Genomic DNA, 20,848 nt, shown 5'->3' with positions numbered 1-20,848 from the left:
TTCTTACCTCCCTTGTAGAAGGGGATAAGTTATAAGTGTTCCCTATGCCCCGAAATGGCTTTCATCAACTGTATTATCTGTAAAAATGATTTTTCTTATTAGAAATTGATGTGTGTGTACACAGCCCAGACCCCTGTGAGATGTCACAGTCATGCAATTTCAGACCTAGAAAGTGCTTTGACTATTCAAGCCATTGTGAGAGTACCCCCTGTGGTTCTGAGAAAGATGAGGTACATAAGGACATATTCTGTGTTGAGGTAGCACAGTTACACCCAGAGACAATAGTCTTAACTCCAGTGTTTGGCATGCAAGTAGAAAGACCTCAGTTCAAATCTCCAGAGCCCACTTAGACCGGGATGTCAGAGCCCAGGTCTACAATCTTGGGACTCCTACCCATTCCTACTGCAATGTGAGAGGCAGAGACATTAAACTCTGGACAAGAAACTCTCTAGCCAGTTAATTTTGCCTCTATTACCATGAACAAGGAGACCCTGTTTTAGACAAGGCTGAAGCCAAGAACTATGCTCTCTCCCCCTCTTTCCCCCTCCCGTTTCCTCTTCCTTCCCCTACTTCCTCTACCCATCCCCACATACCACATAGCCTTTAAAAAGTCCCTCACTTCAGGTGTAAACCTCATTTTCATGAATTGCATTGACTCTTACAATGTGAGTACCACATCTATAACAAACTTCAATTCTGCACTTACAATGCTGAAGATTGAGTCTACTTCAATAGCAATTTTCTTGTTCAGGTGTCAAGTTGGGTACCATGTTGCTGCTGGGCTTATTTTTTATACTTCTTAGACCTTGTCTTTGTATATGCAGGCTCATCAGACTTTGATACTTCTTCTCTTTCTCAACACATACACACACACATTCAAATACACATTCACTATTATATAAAGAATGAACAAAAGTGAAACCCTTTATTTATTCTACCTAAAGTAAAGGGAGTACAACATTTTTCATTTCCACTTGGCCTTCTCATCACCTGTCATACAGGACCTGGCTGTTGCATTTCTTCCCACACAACTGAACCTGCATTTGATGAGATGAACTGGCAGCTCACAGACCTTTCATTGTTAAGTGTGTATAGTTTGGCAATATGGAATGGTTATGTTTGGGCATACTTTGCTTTCTCAATATTCTCTTCTAATGAAGTTGAAAACCAGCATGGTTTCCCAAGTCAGTGTGCTAACGTCTGCCCTGCAGATGAAAACTGAGGACCTTTTTTGATTTGAGAACAAGTTAGCACAGGTGCTGGCTAGTAGGCCTGTTTTGCAATACTGAAAATGCTTGAAATTGCTCTCTCGAGTGTGCACTATCTGTATCTCACATGTGGAGCTTTAGTAATTCAACAATTGCAGGTTTTGAATCCATTTAGTACAGAATCCTATACTGACTCTATTCTGAACCACTTGCTCGCACCAAGCTATCTGTGTCAGTATTTGCCTCTTATGGCTCCTCTGAATGGAGCCATTCGTTAGTATGTGCAGTTTCATCACTTTCCACAGCATAATTCTGGAACCCTAGCCCCATTATTCGAGGGTGGCACAAGGTCTCTGATATGGGAGAGGTAGGTGGGCTTTGTCTAACAACTCCAAATCAAAATTAAATATCAGGGGAAACAAGAACTGCAGCTGGAAAGCAACAGCTCTTAGCAGGACTGCTGAATCAGGAGAAATTTCCCAATTGGGGGCAGCCCTGAATTTCCTCTTCTAGCTGATAAAATGTGCCCTGGTCCCCAGGAAGACGACCCAGCATATTTCTAATGCTTATATACTGCCACTTTCTATCTTCTGTTTTCCTAATATTTTCTCTTTTCAATTACCTCTGAGAGGCTCTGAATGGCTGTTTAAAGAGCACTGCTTTTGCACCCAAAGAAGTTGGGCAGCAGGGGTACCAAGATCTCTCTCTGAGTATTCACTGTCCATTGTTCTTATGTGAGGGAGGCTCAGTGCCAGAAATGATGCTTCTGTTCAAGTTAGTGGAAAGGAAATTAAAAGTTTGGATCCGAGGAACCATTCACTTTATTGGCAAAATGAAACTCCTGGTGATAGAGATAAAGGAGTTAAAAAAAAAAAGTAGAATTTTGTGTCTAGGATTGTAAATGCTCTCAAGCATGACAGACACCTCATTTAGGTGACATGATGCCTGTCAACAGCTTCAGTGTGTGAGGTCATCTGTTGAAATGTGAACTGGTCATTTTAATGTAACAGCAAATAGTAAGAGGCATCAACTAGAGGCAATTGAAAAATTACAAGTTAGGTTCAAGATATTTGTCTTGGGAGGTATAATCTTCATCTCACAGTAGCAATTTGAAACATCATCTTAAAATCTCCCTGATCTCAAGTTGTAAGGTCTGAAGAAGTTAATCTCCATGAAATAAAAAAAGAATGAAAAATAAAGAAGAAAAACTGAATTATAATAGTAGAAGAATTGTGATCAGGAACTCTCAGAAAATAATAAATAATAATAAAGTTACATAAACCCTTAGTTGCTGAATTACAAAGGAATAAGAATACTAGTAGTCTAGAAGATAATGTTTCTCTTTGTATTTTCATTTTTGTTTTTGAAAGTGAAAGAACATGAAGCTGGGTGGGTTGGGAGATATGGATGATCTTGGAGGAGTTGTGGAAGGAAAATAATATCAAAATATTTTGCTTGAAAAATTAACAGGAAAACAACATGAGTAGTGAGAGAGAAAATTCTGGAGTACATAAGTGAGGCATGTTTAGAGTATGGAGGATGGCAGAGTGGTCCAACATAGTGTCTAAAGAAAACTGTACTGATATTCTTGGAAAACCTTCCCTTTGGCCCACATTCTTGGTCTGAATTAGAAGCTGGAAAATCTGAGGGATCTTCACTGGAATCTCTACTGTCACGAGACTGTTCAGAACCATCACCAGGAAGGGCACATCCATCATCTGTTTTAACTTTCCCATAGACTAGAGAATATGTTATTTTTCAGTGTACTTCACTGTCTTCTCAGACAGCCAGAGATAACTGTTGCTGGAAAATTCTAAGTTTAAAAAAATCTTTTTAATTTTACTCACATTCCTTGTTCTGTCTTCATTAACCAGCTTGTCTGCTTGATTCCTCACAGCCCTCAAGGTTACTATGTTGTGTTTTGAATATGAAATATTCCACTTCGGCTCATGTGTTCAAATACTAACAGCTGGTAGCATTGTTTGGGAAGGTTTTGAACCTTTACAAGGTAGAGCCTTACTGGGAAAAAATGACTCATTGGTGTGAGCCCTGAAATTCAATAGCCTGGTCATATTTCCTATTGGCTTTCTGCTTGCGGAATGTGTATATCATGTTGCTGGATAGCCTCTGTTGCTGCTGCATGTTTCTCCTATGATGGATAAACCAGAATAAACCTTTCTTTCCTTAAATTTCTTCTTGTCAGGTATTTTGTAATAGCAACAACAAAGGTTATAAACACTGGCTGACATCTGTAATTTGCCAATGTTTCAGTTCTTCACATGAAAAACACTCTCATCAAGGGTCCAACTGTCCTGCATCCCTACCTGGCTGTGCTTAAAGTATTATAAAGACTAGATTTATGCAGTATGCTTTGTTGAGATTGTGACCTTTGGCCTTTTTGGCTAAAATTGTGTTATTTCCTTTTTATAAGTGATATTATGTCTTTAAGATAAATCCAGGCATTATCTGGGACCTCACATCTTTGCCAATTAAATGATCATTTGAACACTTCCCTACCACCTGAATTTTTACATTTTATTTTCTAACCCAAGTGTGCAACAGAGTAAGGACTACCTGAACATTCACTGGAAGCATGCACATTTTAAAAGGTCTTTTCATTTGTCAAAAATATTATATATGTTTTTTCAATATGGTGGACATCAATTCATGGGGTTTTAGAAACCTTTGCTTCTTTGTGTGACACTGGCATCTCCATAGTCTCATTTTCTAACTTTGTATGCTACTTTGAGTACAGACTTGGTGACTTAAATGAACTTCTACCCCATTGTAGTTTAGTTTGCCTTTGGGGACAGGGTTCCTGTAGGTCAGAAGATCCTCTTCAGGTACATTGGATACAATATGGCTGCCAGGACTACAGACAACACTTTGCCTCCTTATAATTCAGTTTTAAACCCTAAATGACATAGTCTCCATTGTCTTGACAGTTGACAGTTGTTAAGGTGACAACTAGAAAGAATTAAGCAAGAAGCAGCAAAGAGGCAATATCTGAATTCCTGGAAAACACCAGCCCATTCTCTGAAAAAAGCATGCATATCCCTTTCTTTTATTGGCCCTTTTTTCCCTCATTATTTTACTCTATTTGAATAACTTGACAGACCCACAATGTCAGGGAGTTGATCTGCATGTTTGTTTCTTACTTTTGCTTATTTTTGGCCATGAAAAAAAAATACTTCGTGGTGCTTACTGCTTAACTGGGCTTTATCTGAATCTTGGCTCTACAGTTCTGAATGGAGGGCTTGGCTTAAGAACAAACCAAACCAACTAAGTAACCCCACACCAACTAACTGATCAAATAAAGAGCTGGTAACAGGGATATGATGACCTTTATAATGCCAGGACTTGGACAATGAAGCAGAAGGATTATTCTGAGTTTGAAGCCAGTCTGGGCTACATAATGATTTCAAGGCCAGCCTGGACTACAATGTAAGTTCCCTATCTTAAAACAAACCTAACAAAATAAAAGAAAGAAAGAAAAACCACAAAGCAATAGCAACAAAACCCACATAACTTCTTTTGCTTTTTGTTGAAAAAAAATGGCATCAACATATATGTCAATACTTTTAGCAGAACACATGTTTTTAATCAGATAGCTTGACATTTTAATTCACTTGAATTGGAAAGTAAAAGAGCATTTGAAAGTTCTAAACTTACATAAGATAGTAAACCTTCTATAGTTATCTTTCATTGATAACACGCTTTCATTTTTACAATGCCTTTTTCATAAAGTCTATTTCACTGTCTGGTCTTTCTAATTTGTACTCCATGTATACACGTTCTTGCAATATATCTCTTCTTTCTAGTCCAAGTATTTCCTTGGAGTAGTTCTTATGTTTGTGTATACCTATTCCAAGCAAAGGCTGGACTCCATCTCCAGCATGCCCTCCTATTTATTATTTGCATTGAGAGCTAATGGCCTTGCTGGTTATTATATCAAGATCATAAAATGAGTCTCCTCCTAATGCCCACACCTCCCTATTTTCTTATGTGGCATACGATTTCACATAGCATAAGCTATGTAAAAATGAGTATTGGTGACTTAAATAAACAATGTGGGATTTTAATGGGTTTTATATGTGTTCTCCTGAAAAGTGACATATCTCTTATTAGAGCTATTTATTCTAATGTGGAGATTTACATTCTACTTAGCAGAAAAACATAGAAAATTTAGGTACAGTCTTGTAGGTTCCAGGACTGAATTAACCTTTCACATGTTACAGGACTCATTATTCTGCTTTTCCTTTTCAGCCCTGTTTTCTGAGACTTGGCTGAGACTTCTGATTCAAAACATTATTTGAAATTGTTTATTTATCCTCAAACCCCCTTCCTTCCTTCCTTCCTTCCTTCCTTCCTTCCTTCCTTCCTATCTACAACCTTCATGCTAAACTAATCTGTATATTATCAAACATCAAACTTGTTTTCTTTTGTCTTTTCTCCTCTTCCACTCCCCACTCCTCCCTTTTGAGAAATGAGTTCTAGCCAAGAATATCCTTGCACTCTCTATGAGCCTTGGATGACATTGAATTTTTATCCTCCTGCATCTCCTTCCCAAATAGTGTAATCATAAGTGTGTGCCACCATATATATATATATATGGTTTCACATTCTCTCTCTTGTGGTTTCCTTTCCATATTCTTCCAACAGAGAATAGACGAATAGACACACTCTATGGGACACAGAACTGGTGGACAGTTCTTTGGCAGAAAGTTTACAGATGAAATTGGAGTTTATTTCACTTCCACGGAAAAAGACACATAATGAATTTTGGAATCTGCTTTGCTTCAACCTCTTGTATCAGCTCTACATCTAACTAAGGGACTTTTAGAAGCCCTTAAATCATCATTGTAATCCATTAGTAGTAACCAGTCTGGTTATAAGATGTACAATAAAATTGTACACTGTGTTTGTGAATATGAAGGTTTATCTAGTTCTTTGTTGATCAACATGTGATGGCAAGTAAATAATAATCACTTAATCCCTGTTATGTATCACCAGGGCCACAGTCAACATTTCCCTTGAATTATCACAATTGCCTTACAGGTACAGTCCAATTACTACACCTGTTGTTACATGCAGATCCAGACTTAAGAAATCTAAGTGGTTTCTAGGGAATTCAAAGCAGTCTGTCGGATTCAAGAAATCACCCAAGAAGTACATTTTGTTTCATTCACAGGATATAAGTGACAGTGTCAGGATTTAATTCTCTCTCTCTCTCTCTCTCTCTCTCTCTCTCTCTCTCTCTCTCTTATTTTTGTTTTTTTCATTTCTTTTCCTGTTTATTTCTGTTCTAAAGCTCTATTCCATTTGGACTTCAGCTCCATTTGAACCTTTTACAAGTTTTCTGTGGGTTAAGAGAACTAGAGACATGGGCCTGAACCTCTCAAACTCTCAAACTCTATTGTCTACAATATATGTTCTCAGCTCATTACTGATAGCTGATATGTTATAACATACGTACTCATAATACACAATATATAATCTCAGATCATACAATTTCATGAGAAGCCCTACTCTATTTTCTGCTTGGTATTGATTTCTTGTTGTCCGGTTAATTTTTCTGCCACTAATTCTGTGTCTAATACTAGGTTTAGTAAATCACTTTCAAAGTAAGTTTTAAAAAGCAAAAAAACAACAATTTGTGTGCTCAAGCATAAATTTAATTTTGTTTTTTGTTTGCTTGTTTGTTTTTTAAGACAAGGTTTCTCTGTGGTTTTGGATCCTGTCCTGGAACTAGGTCTTGTAAACCAGACTGGTCTCAAACTCACAGAGGTCTGCCTGCCTCTGCTGGGATTGAAGGTGTGTACTACCACCACCCTGCTCAAAGGTAAATTTAAAATATATTAAATGTATATGTCAAATCAGTCTTCAGAAATACCAACCTTTCCTTTAATGAAGTGCAAAAATAATTCTCATCCTTACAAACCTTTCCTTAAAAGGATATGTTGGGTCCCCTACCTCTCCTATATGGTACTTTCAGTTCTTTTTTATGAAGACATGAAAATTCTTGACTAGTATTCAAGAAATCAAATAATCTACTTTCTATTTTTCTCTTATTTCTTTAAAAATATTTTCTATAATACACAGACATTCATGTGAACACACATGAGGGAGAGATAGAGAGAGAGAGAAAGAGAGAGAGACAGAGACAGACACATAGAGAGAGGCATACCAGAACACACGTACATATACTTCACAAGTCACATGAAAATTGATATTTCTCAGACAATACACTGGCTCATGTACCTCTGTCCACTTGCTACCTTGGAAAGTTTCTACTAATCCTTCAGTAGTTAACTCATGGGGCTTTTATTTAGGAGTCCCTATTCCCCATTGGACATCACTAAGAAGTTTCCATGTGCACATCTTCTTTAGTTTTGATTTCATTCTATCGTAATTTTTACTCAACTCAATGACCTTATGTCACAACAGCTGCTTGCATCTTTGAAGCTTTCTAACATTAGCCCAATGCTCACACTTCAGGGGTACTCAGTACCTATTCAAGTGTTTTCATAGCCAGTGTTCCACAGAAAAGCAGAAAGCATCAGAGTTGATGGGTACTGAGGCAAGGAGGGTTTTGTTAATTTTGTATCAGAGACTCAAATCTAGCCTTTGTTTCCAGAAGGAAGTCTCAGGTGACAGACAGCACTTGTTATGGTATTTCAATTACTAGTGTAGAGTAACTGAATAATGGGTTATACTGTCCTATAATAAGATGAATTTATGTCCTCATCCAACTTCTTATATTCCAGAACCCAGGACCAATTCATTTTTTTTTTTTTTGTAGTGGCACAGGTTTCTAATACTTGCATTCAGGAAGCTGAATCATGAGTTAAAGATCAGTCTGGGCTACATAGTGACACCCTGTCTCAAACAATCATGAACACTAAACTTTTTCTCTGAGGAGTTTATCTCAATTATAATCCCTATGATTTTTTTTAAAATGTTGAATACTGGGATTTCTACCTTGACATCTGTCTGTCCTTTGCTGCTTTTGACTGATGGCAAGCTCTGGGACTCATGTCCATCTGTTTTAGAACTGATGACCTGCCTTCTGAGCACTGCTTCTTCATGTGGTTTTAGGAATCACTGTTAAGGATATATGCTTTCTGGAAAGTTAGAGCAGACAGGGCTTTTAATCCTTAGCCTTATTTTCAGTTACTGTGCAAGTATGTTTTTTTGCTTCTGGCTATTTGAGTGTCCTTCAGGGTTCCTCTTAGTGTTCAGCTCTTGATAACCATTCCCAACTCCAAATGTCTCTGCTTATTGCTATAGTCCATCTTATCATAGCATGTCATTGTATGTTACATATAAATATAGGTGTCAGAACCCTAGAACTTTCATGAGTGACAAATAAAAAATTACATCAACTTCATTCTAGTAAAATCTGATGCTATTAGTTATTGTGTTATTATTTACCAGCTTTAATTTTACATAAAAAGAAAATGATTGTATTTAGAAATAATGTAACTTAATGTAGAAACTGTTTCTAGATCGTTCCTGCTTGGTGCCATTTCATTCAATTGAGAAATCAGCACACAGAATTATAGCTGTGCTGTCCAATAGGGTAGACACAGGGCTGTCAGATAGACAGTGTGGATGGGATGTTCTATGACTAAAGAATATCCTGCTACTTCCAAAGACCATAAATACTGGAATACACCTCCTTACTAATTTTGATATTATATGTTCAAATGATAATGCTGTTGAAATCTCTTTTACATATTTCTTTATCTTTTTTTTTATGTGGCAGCAATACAACTGAAATGACCTCTATGCTTTGCTGGGGTTTTTGTTTGTTTGTTTGTTTGTTTTGTTTGTTTGTTTTATCAGGCATCTCTGCTTCAGAGGACATGGTTTGTGAGTATTTCATGTTCATAAGTTTATAAACATTGAAAGGGAAGTGAGTACAGAATTATAAGGCAGAAAAAGTTACAAGGGGGTACAGAAAGTTTCTGCTCAGATTTAAATGTTTCAATTCCATGCAAATACCAACATGTTGCCTGCTTGATGATCTTCTGAGAAAACTTGATAGTTTCTCCAGAGGAATGAGACTGAACCAAATGGCAACTGTCTAAGGCTCACTATGTGGCACCTAACCCTGACATCTTAAGATCAATATTGATTTTTTTTTCATTTCTTTTACCATGGTATTTCAATATGCCTTAGATTTATTACTTTCAGGATCCAGGTTAAGATTCAGTGAAGGGCATGATAGCAAGGGTGGTTATAAGTTATGTAGATATTGTTGAATTTATGAACTCTGCATTTCCAGGGTAGCTTTCAGTTTGGGAAATATACTAACCACATACACATAGCACTTAATTTTGTGGTGAGGATTTCCAAGCTGAGTTCCCTATTGTGCCACTTAATTTATGGGCTGACCAGGTATATACATTGCCATACAATATTTCAATGTAAGTTGTGATAGCCAACAGAGGAGATGAAGGCAAGCTTCAGGGAAGCCAGCTGGACAGCTGATGGATCATTTTCCTGGACGCAGGCTGGGGCACTAAGTAGCCTTTGGAGCTTGTCAGCTGGTTGAGTCTTTTTCTGCTCTGAAATGCTGCACACACCAGCCTAGACAAGCAGAATCAGCCATGCTGCAGCAGGCAGAGGGCAGCTCCCACAGTTACTTACGTTGACAGCCGTAGTGCCAGGAATTTCCTGGCAGACACTCATCACATTTAGGCCCTGTTGCTCCAGTCTTACACTCACAAAATCCTGAGCCATTACAACGATCATGGATTGAACCCAAAGGGTTACAATAACACTCTGTAGAAACAAGACAACACACAGGCTGGAGACACTTGGCGTGGCTTAGAGGTTATCAGCACAGGAGCTTCACTTACTTAGATGCATTCACTTACTTAGCGGAAGATATCCATTAATGAAATGCTTTGGCAAATATGCCTATTTCGGGGCCATTTATTTACTTGCTCAGCCTTCCATGGCCTCATTTTTATGATAGGGGAGGAAAATAGCTGAACCCTTCCGAGGAAATAAGACATCATGCTTTCACCAGTAACTGATCATAATGGAGATTCCATTTGTGAGGGCATTTTTTAGATGGTTTAATGAATGCCATGAGAAGTGTGTATATCAAGGATAAATCAATATTCCATCAGTGTAAAATCTGTTTTAAATTATTCAAATGGGTTTATCTGCTACACTCAATATCGGAGAATGGCTGGGCATCTTAAAGTGCAGTATGGATGCACTTTACTCATTTAAAGGTGGTTTTGCTTTACGATTTGGAATGGTGCTTTAACTTATTTATGTGTATCCTCTTTGAGATGAGCCCTTAGAGTTTGCATTTGCTGGGCATGATCACATGGCTTTTATGTATAGTAGATGAACAACCATGAAAGAAAAATAAATTTCACACTCCCAAATAAATCTCATCTCAGCAAAGATATACTTTGAGATGTCTATTTTTCATTGCAACACTTTTTTTTTTCTTTTCAGGGCAAGGTAACTTTTGTGCATGTGTAGTAAAAACCCAATGGAATGTTTCCTTGAGGCCTCACATACTCTTAGCCGGACACCTTAATGTCTGAACTCTATAGTGGTCAAAGCTTAAGCTGGACCTGGGAAACAAACCTGTTTTCCCCCAGATAGTGGTTTGAGGAATTTCAGTTACTCTTATTTTCCCTGGTTTTGTGCCTAGGTCGCACTGGACTGTTTCTCACTTCATAGTGTCTATATTGACTATGAAGTATCCATAGTTTGTAAGTCTGTTAGTAGAGTTACATCTGGGTAGTATGGATTAATTTGCTGCTCCAGTTAGTTCACATTGACCAATGAGATAGGTTTTAAACAAAATTTAAAAATACACTCCTGGCACCTAACCCATAGTTTGTCCCAGTGTTTTCTATAAGAAAGCAAATGTAAGCTTAGTTATGAAAATAAATGGCAAGATTTTCCCTCCTTTGCCTTGTGTGAAAACAATTCAGTTTTCAGACTCATGAAGCTCTACTCAATAGTAGATGGAGTAATGAGGATGGCCATAGAAATAATATTTTATAGCATGAAACGATGAGGAAAATACAGGGTTGTCAGATTGCAAAATAGCATGAAATACTTTGCACAGCTCAGTTAAAATATCATATTACAATTTATTTATGGGCATTGAAATTATTTTGAGTTTCCCTTGTTCTGTGTAAGGTACCTCTGATTACCTGATCCTGGGCTTCAAGGAGAATTAAAAATAATGCATCATAGCTTTGAGTTATGTTTAGTAGCAACTGCAGAGCCCCTTGTTTCTTTCTGTTACAAAGCTTGTTAGGGGAATTATTAATAGTGATTACCCAAGGTCAGAAACCCTGCATCCTCTAGTTCCCTCTTAATGCTCAAGTTTATAGAAAGCAGAAACATGCAAGGATGCCATTTTCATGTAATTGTTGCATTATCGTGGGGGAAATGTCATGTATCTCTGATATTCTATGAAAATTGGGTGAATTCAATAGTAACCACAATGCAAAAACCACTGTAGCCACATGAACTAGCCAGCTACATTGCGTATTTGCCATAGTATAAATTGGCATTATAACATCTTGACAGCCCCTAGACAGATCCAAAGATGTGAGCTTTTCCTTCAAAGCTAGGATAGTGAATCTAATCGCCAATTGTTAAAGACATTTTAAGGCATCTTTTGAAAAGATTTTTTGTTTTAATTTAGAGATGATGTAGATAGAGTTCAAAGTATCTGAGATTGGTACCCAATGGGTTAAGGAAATATTTATTCAATTTCATCATTTTTTTTCTGAAATAATAGTATTAAAAGTAGTTCTCAATTGCTGCAGTAAACCCCCCAAAATTTAATATTAAATATTTCCCTGTAAGGTCTTTTTGCTTTACTTTATAGTGTTTAAATATGAAATACTTTAATTTCATGTATTTTGTACTTTACAAAAACAACTTAGGATTTATTCTAGTCTTCCTATTAACTTTACCTTTTCTATTCTTTCTATATTTATAGTGTGATATTTATATGTTTTTTCAAGTGAATTCAGCAGAATATATTCAGTATTTAAAATCCAGGCAGCTGTGCATCTTTTGGTTCTTATTAATATCCTCGAGTCTTTGTCATTCAAGTGTTAGGGAGGCAATTGGACTCCTGCTCATAAGTTAGCATTGATATGCTGCTGTCATGCAGGAAGCATAATAGAGGTAATAATCTAAGCATCTTTAGCTTCGATGGCCATGCCAAAGTAGTTAGGAGGGAGTGTTCAATCTATAGAATCAAGATGCTCTTTTCTAAGTGTGTGCAAGTTGGGTCAGTCTGTTTTATTTCTTGTCAAGTATAAAAGAGGAAAAAATTATTATTATAATACTTACCCTACTGGTTTGTTAATGAGGACTAATTTTTTTTTTAAGTTGCAGGTCAGTGCATACTTCACCAAGTGTTTCCTGTCAACTTGCTTACAAACAAGCCAGGAGATTTAAATAACTTACCTAGGGCACACAGCTAGGGAATAGCAAGTTGGGACTTGAACCCAGCTCTCCAGCATCTAACTCCAGTGCTTTCTCCACTAATTCACAGATAATAAATAAGGAAGCACTTTGAAAAACAGAAAATACTGCAGACATAAATAGTATCGTGCATACTTGGTCCAAATAAGTTCACAATAATCATACAGCTAATTAATGATATTTGGCAGGAATTTTTGTGACTGTCACACCCCAGGAAAAAAACAGGGATCCAAAACACACAGTTGAAATGCAAAACTGTTTCTTTTTCCTTTTTGATAAAAATATCACTTGTCAGTGTCCATCTTTTATGCTCTAATTTTTCAACGCTACTGAACTTGAACTCTGTGGAACTAGTCTTTTAAGAATGGTAGCCTGTATAATTTCTGGTGTGGTGACAGACATCACACTTCAAACATATGTAGTTTTTAGAGGAAATTATAGAATGAAATTCCATTTATTGTTTTTCTATCAGGCTTTCTCACTGGTTTTGAGATAGGGTCTCATGTAGTGCAAGATGGTCTCCATTCACTATGTAGCCAAGGCCTGCCTTAAAAATCCTGGCTTTTTTTTTTTTTTTTTTTTGCATTTACTTGCCATCTGTACAGATTACAGGTCTGCCCCACCATAGATGGTAGGAGAAGCTTTTCTGAAAGGAAAGGAAGGGGCACTTGATTCTTTACAGGTAAGAATTAGTCATGAGGGAAGATCTGCCCTCCTAGGACCATGTTTTCTAAGGCTAATGTATCCTATAATCTAACAATTTATAACCTGGAGAAGTTGTGAGAAATTACTCTTTCACTGGGGAATAATAGGAAAATCCAATAAATGGAATTTCACACTTGTATATGGAAAAGGTGGGTAAACTTCCTCATTAGAAGTTGCTAGTCGCTTTCAGTTTTTAATGGCAACACTTTTATGTACCAATACTTGTAGTTTCTACCCCAAAGTTTCATATTTAATATAGTTAATTATCACTTTAAAGGTTGAATGTACAACTTGAGGTGATTAAATCAGGTCGAATGTGTATCAGCTTTTAAGATTTCATGCAAAAAAAAAAAAAGGCAAAAGGAAAAAAAGAAAATAGTAAAGAACGGAGAAAGAAAATTAGAATATTCTTCATTTTCTAAATACGATTTCTCATGACATCATTGTGAAGGTAACAATATCAGGATTCAAATTCTACCCTCCCCCCACCCTCCAAGTATGACTTTATCCAAATGCAAATGAATTTTCAGTCTACTACAAGGATATTTACTCCATTGATGATATTCATTCTGGCTCAGCTCTTTGCAGACCACCAGACTCTCCACCCTAACCAGATCCCCATAGCTCCAAAGGCACAGAACAAAAGCTGAAATCATAAGGGAACTGACCTATGCACACATTCTCATCGTCCAGCTGTGCAGAAGCATTTCTGAAGTAGCCCAGCCTGCATAACTCACAGTGCTGCCCTCTAGTGTTGTGTTTACAGCTCACGCAAATGACTGTGTTTAGCAGATCGATATAACTGCACCGATTGGAGTGGCCGAAGCATTCACAGTCTTGCAAGGAAGAACAGAAATGTATACAGAATGTATACAGCAGCAGAGATATAGCACGCTACATGCTTGAGTGAAATGAGGGATGGAGAAAAGATGGTGGAATGGCATTACACACATGGGAACCAACAAAACACATGGTGACAACAGGTGGTTGTGACCAGCATGAAAGTAGTAGCTGTTTCAAGCAGGATAGAAAGGTTGGACAAACACCACTAAAGATTGTTAATTCTTAGCAGACAAGATGAACAGAAGCATTTGCAGGCGAACACCTTTTAAAATTTGGGAACGCTCAGTTTCAACTGATGCAAAAGTCTAATTTTGCACATGAAAAACTTTACTGACTTTGCATCATTTTTCCCATTTTCCTTCCATCTTTGCAATCCTAAAAAGAGGGAAGGAAGCATATGAGCACCAGGTGTGTGGATCTGATGACTCCCATGGCTCTTTTGTCTCACTATTTTCTTCCTTACTTCCTTTTTTTTGTTTGTTTGTTTCTGTTTTTGTTTTGTTTAATACTTAGGTGGGGCTTTATAGACATCATGTCAACTTCATAAGGACATCTAGCCAACTACACAGGCTTTATTTGTTTTTCTTCAATGCTAAGAGGATATGTCTTTCTTGTCCATGTCAGATAAAATACACATGATTATGTGTTACAGAAAACACAAAACATAGAGAGATTATTCCTATGGAAAAAAAGCTTAAAATATCCTTCTCTTAAGTTAAAGATACCTACTTTACCCCAAATTTACTTTCTGTTTTCTCTATAAAATGTCAGAGATGCTCATGAGGTGGGGTGTGGAAAGTAGTTAGATTTTCTCTCTTGCATCTCATCCAACACAAGAAATTGTTCTAATCTAATTCAACCTTTAAGAAGAAATGGTCAAGATAATTCCTTCATTGGCATTAATAGCTATTTAATAACTCACAAAATTGGGAGGGACAATTCTGTGGGAATCAAAGCATGGGGAGATATGACCAGATGATATTTATAAGGAAACTGAAGTATGATTCTCTAAACTGTGTCTATAAATAGTCATTTCGTTAATGTCTTATCTTTTATTTTACCAGCTTAGGAAGCTGAACGAAGTCATTCATTTATTCTTTCATTCATTCAGTATTTTATTGAAACAGCCTCAGAAACTACTCTACATGTTAGTTTACTTTTTAACTTACATAAATGTTTTTCAGAAATATAACACTTTGGTGATCAGAGTAAAACTGTGTATATAAATTAAGATAGAATAAGGAATGGTGACATATACATATACCATTATATACTGTATTTACTATGCTTCCACTTATCGAATAGTGTAGATAGATTGATCAGAGATCTGGTTACTTCAATAGACACCAAGATCAAGGTCAAGATCCAGATGAAAAGAAATCCAATTTGGCTAGAAGAAGAGGAGGACACAATGTGGGATATGAAGAAAAGTAAAAGAGAGACATGACAATATCAGTAGCTTATTGAATCTAGTGGCTTTAAAGAGAAGCAAGAACAAGGCAGGAATCTGGAAGCCATGTGGCTTCCTTCACTGAAGATTAGTGATATAGCTGTGTAGAGAATAGGGCTGTGGATGAAACGAAGGAAGTCTCAGGAGGAAGAAAAGAACTGACAGAAAGAGGTGTGGTCACTTCAGCATGAGAATAAAAGGATATAAGTCTACAGGGTGGGTAAGAAATGCCATATCAATAACAATAGTATATATAGATAACAATCAAGGTATAGATCTTGAATTACTTTACAAGTAAGTTAAACAACCCACCATACCTTCATTTCTGTGATGGCACTATTTGTGGGTCCTGTTTGAAAATTAAGTTATTAATTTGATAGAATTAATAATTATTTTAGAAACCATAAACTGATACACATGTACTATTACAAACATATTTCCAAAGGTAAGTGGATATTAAAAATCAAAGATATTCTAGGAAGTAGGCTAATGTTAACTTGATTTTTTAAGATGTCTAGATTTTTTTCGAGATCTTGACAAAGCTGCCTTTTCTGGCAATGACATATTTGAAAATATAAAATTGTATGATAATTTGAAAATTATTTGGAAGACATTGGAATAATATATAGATGAAATACTTTATATAAATATAAATTGTAATTGTATATAAATTCATTAAATTGTATAGAATTTGGGTCTTACCAATTTTGGTGTATGATGTTTTAATTTATTTACATTTTTATAAGAAAGGTTATAAAGTTATACAAAAGGATAATCCACACATGATTATTATACTGCCCTATGTTTTTCAAGGATATTTTTAATTTACCATCCTTTACTTTCTAGGTTCTTACCAAGCAGAGTCCATGAGTGATTCTTTGTGAGACAATTTGATATATTAACTGTTTGACAATTCTTTAGCTCTTCAGTTCTCTGTTCTACCATATCTTTTTTTTTATTTAATTCATTATTTTACATGTCGATCCCAGTTCCCCCTCCCTTCCTCCCTCAGTCCCTCCCTCCCTCCTTCACTCACTTTTACCCTCTCTGCCCTCTCACATGCCCCCTGACCACCCTCCCCTCCCATCCCCCCACCCCAATTCCATATGCAGGGCAATGCCATCCAGGCGGGGTCATGTAGATCTGACAGGTCATTTGAAGTAGGGACTAGGGCTTCTCTCCTGTCTTTAGGTTAAGGCAGTTATCTCTCCATGGGGGATGTGCTTGCAAGGTCCTTTTGTGCACCAGGGATACATCCTGGTTCCACTGTCTGAGGTCCCTTAGACTTCTCAGTCCTTCTGGCTGAGACCCATATTCAGGGGTGCCTAAGTCAGTCCCATGCTGGATTCCCAGCTATCAGTCTGGGGGCCTTTTAGCTCCTCCTTGTTCAGGTCAACTGTTCTATCTTCTACCATATCTTCTTATCCCTTCTTATGAAATCACAGAATCTATGGTACCTTCTTACAACCTCACTTACTTCTATAAAGTTTATTGCCCTCTTACTTCCACTCCATCTCCTGGGAAAACATATTAATGATTAGGTTAAATTAATTACCTCACCATGCTGAAATGTTAGCAGCCACACATGGATGGGAATATATTTTCTAACTATTTTGAAAGACGTTTCATTGAAGTTTGTTTTCATTCACTGCAGTTGAGTCCTCTAGATTACCTGACAGTCCTTCCTAAAAGGGTCTCTGGATTATCACTCTGTGTTGATCTCCTTCCATATTCATTATTTTTGTTTTATTTTATATATTTGCTTTTTAAATATCTCAGAGTTTAAGTCTTTGGAACTTTATGATCTTTAAATGCACCCTTGATATTTTCTTTTAAAGTTAAAACTCTATCTATAAGGAGATTTTAAAATCGTATCTATTACAAGACTCCAAATTATTATTTTCCATCCTGAATTAAATCTCTAGTTAGTGAGACTCCATTCAGATGCATATCTTGCACTAAGTAGTCTTCTCACCATCCCAACTCGGACACTTAGCTAACATCTTAACATTAAGATGTTTGAATTATTGGGGTTCCTTCCTAACCTTGCTGCTCAGCAGATGGTTCCATCTTAAGAAGTAAAAACATCCTTCCAACTACATCCACTGCTTAGGTTGAAATCCCAAGCTGTCCTTTGTATCTCTCTCTCTCTCTCTCTCTCTCTCTCTCTCTCTCTCTCTCTCTTTCTCTCTTTTTTCTCTTCCTACAACCAACTGAGGAGTTGATACACCTGGCAATGATTTTATATTAGTAACAAAGCTGACATCTTCTATCCATCTCTGCCATCTCATCCTTAGCTCAGATAACATCACCCTCATTATTGTCATCATCTTTAAGCTGCTCTTTTAGGCAGTGAGAATGGCCTAATGAAAACTCAGATGTGACCAGGCTACCTCACTGCTCAGAGTCCTAATGGCTTACTTACATAAGGAAGTTCCCTGATTCTTAAGTTTACTAGCCCTTGACTTTTTCTGGCTCTTTCTATTTTCGTCTTCACTTGTTGCAGTATCCTATTTCATTGCTTTTAAAACACACTAAGCACATCTCAGTGACTGCATTGTCTGTCAGCTAGGTTGGACATATTCCTCTCCAGACATCTTCTCAAACATTATTCAGTTCTTGCTTTCCCACTTTCTGAGTCAAGTTCCAGGCCAACGAAAATTCTGAGTACTTTATCTGAAGTAACAGCCCCTCTAATTAAACACTTTCATCTTCCAATTCCTTAGTCCTTTTGATGTTTACTGAGCTACAATATCTGAAAATTGCATTTTAAAAGGTCTTACTGTACATTCAGTGTAACACCATGTGTATAAACAACATCTACTTTTGTTCTTAGCTATAACCACAGAACTGAAATCATTGCCTGATATATGCTAATCACTCAGAAATTCTATTGAATGAGAAAATAAATGAGTGAATGATGATCCTAAAATGCCCTCCCTTGGGAGGCAGAGAAGACATGGAGGAAAGTTACGTTTAAATTTATTCTCTTCCTATTCAAATCCCAAGAGAGTCTGACTATATCCTGCACATTAAACAGTTTAGAAAAACAGCACTACACAATATGATGTAACCAAGTTAGTGGTTATATTAGCTGAGTGAATACATCTATGTACAGACCAGTTTAGGAAGAAAAAAAGCAGGTTTCTGCAAATTGTTGTGCCTTTATATTTTTAAATTTCATATCACATTTTGATGTATTATATAACAAGCATGTGTTATTACTTCTGTAAACAGCTGAAGTCTTTAAAGCACACACAAAAATGAGTTCATGGTGTGACAGGGAAAACACGGGCAACAAGTTTGTCAAGATTCTCCTGTACCAGGCACCTTATGTGAGGAGGTAAAGTGAAAGAGGTCAAGTCATACTTAGAGCCAAATACTTAATTGGGTTGGGCTCTCCTTGCACTTTTGGAAATTCAGAAGCACCACCAGTCTTAGAAACAGTAGAAAACCCCAACATGCAACAATCAAATATGTGTCAGCCATGAACTAGTGATCTACTTGGAAGATATTTACATCCACAATTATGTCTTGATCTACAATACATATGGCATATTTTTCATCATGCAAGGTACTTATGATAATGAAGTACAAATTAGTGGTCAATTAGGAATAGAGTAGGCTAGAGGTGCTTGAGAGGAGAGACCACATATTTGGCTTTCCATGGCAACCGAGGCCTATGCCCCTCTGAAGTTTTCCACAATGTTTCTTCTGATTGAAACTGGCTGTGGAAAACTTCAGCAGATAAGAATCTCATAAAGCAAAGAGTTGGAGACAGTCAACTGAAGAAAAATGATGTCACGAAGAAGAGCAGATTGCATTTCCCTTCTATACCTTCTTTCTTATTATCTTTGTAATTATAATATTACATCACCCATGTAACTATAAAGATGACAACAAAATACAATCTAGGTGTATTCTTTCAAAGAAGGAAAGTCTATTCAAATCCAAAGCTGTTGAAAATTCATTTCAAGCATTCACTTAGAAAGGAGTTGGGAAAGTGGCTGTAGAAAAAAGGCAAAGAAATAACAATTGCAGGAATTCTTTTGCCTTCATTCAATTAACAGTGTGACATTTCCTCTGAGATCTTTCCCCGAGGTGGCAATGAAGAAACTCTAGAATTCTTTTGATTTTTCTTCACTTCAATCTGTCTTGCATCTTTACATAGCTACTGAGCATTTTCTGCACATTTCTAATGATAAGTATCCTTTATTAGTTGGCCTCTTCCTGCTTCTGGAATGTGTTTGCCATTAATTAGTGCTCTGACCTCAAGAAACTGGAGGACACAGGGTCAAACTAATGTCAAGAGGCCTTTTGTATATTGAGCATAAAAGTGAACAAAAGGGCATCAGTTGTCCTTTCTCTGTCATGTTTTGCGTTCCATTCCATAGAATTTCATATTATAGACAGGTAAGCTTTCTACCATACTTACAATGATTCCTGTCATATAAATCATAAACCCAGATCAACCTCTGATTCTCTAAAGCAGGTTGATTCCTAATTATTTTACCAAATTCTTAGCCTGGATGGATTTCCCTCCAAAGGGCATCATCAATTTTCCCAGTTCAAAACACATCTTGAGGCATGAAGACATAGTTTAGATACTATCATTTTCCTTTTTCCCATCTGCTGACCAGCTTTCTCTTTTTTTCTTTATGCTTCAAATATAAATTTAGCACTGACTGCAATCTTGCAAGCAGCTAAATTCATTAAGTAAAAAGGAAGCTATCCTAGTATTTTACCAAGAAGAGTAAAGCAAGTTCAGATTTGGTCAAGAGCTGTTTTAAGGAAAAGAAAATAAGAAACACGGAAGAAGACATATGTCCAACAGCGAAGACTGGAAAATGAGACACTCCTACTACATAGGATATTTAAAGGAAATCGATGAAGAAATAAAAAATAGGGTCTTCGTGTTTCCTGAAAATTTTTCATTTTGTGAATGACAGCTGCTAGCTGGAGTGGGCCATTCATGAATTACAAATAAGGTATTGCCCATTTTAATTTAAAGAGAGTAACAAGACTATTACTTTAGAACATAATCAATACTTAATCAAGAACAGGTCTTTGTGGATATTTTTCACACTCATTAAAAGCCATGTTTGGAATCACAAACTCTTAGGCATTTCCTTTGTCACAAAATGAAAAGGGC

The 20,848-nt window shown here is 36.8% G+C and overlaps 1 protein-coding gene across 1 annotated transcript in view; it reads right to left on the bottom strand.

The window, feature by feature from the left end:
- The window catches only part of Ntng1 (netrin G1), a 330,833-nt gene that overhangs the window by 36,375 nt on the left and 273,610 nt on the right, over positions 1-20,848 (bottom strand). The window contains exons 5-6 of the mRNA XM_051177690.1: positions 14,072-14,239; positions 9,864-9,998 (exon numbers count right to left, since the gene is read on the bottom strand). Of these exons, the coding sequence (XP_051033647.1) occupies positions 9,864-9,998; positions 14,072-14,239 (303 nt within the window). The remainder of the gene's footprint in view (positions 1-9,863; positions 9,999-14,071; positions 14,240-20,848) is intronic.

The sequence above is a fragment of the Phodopus roborovskii genome, unplaced genomic scaffold (assembly GCF_943737965.1).
Source record: "Phodopus roborovskii unplaced genomic scaffold, PHOROB, whole genome shotgun sequence".
NCBI lineage: Eukaryota > Metazoa > Chordata > Mammalia > Rodentia > Cricetidae > Phodopus > Phodopus roborovskii.
The sequence above is the reverse complement of the archived record's forward strand: the minus strand, read 5'-3'. Positions and strand labels throughout refer to the sequence as shown.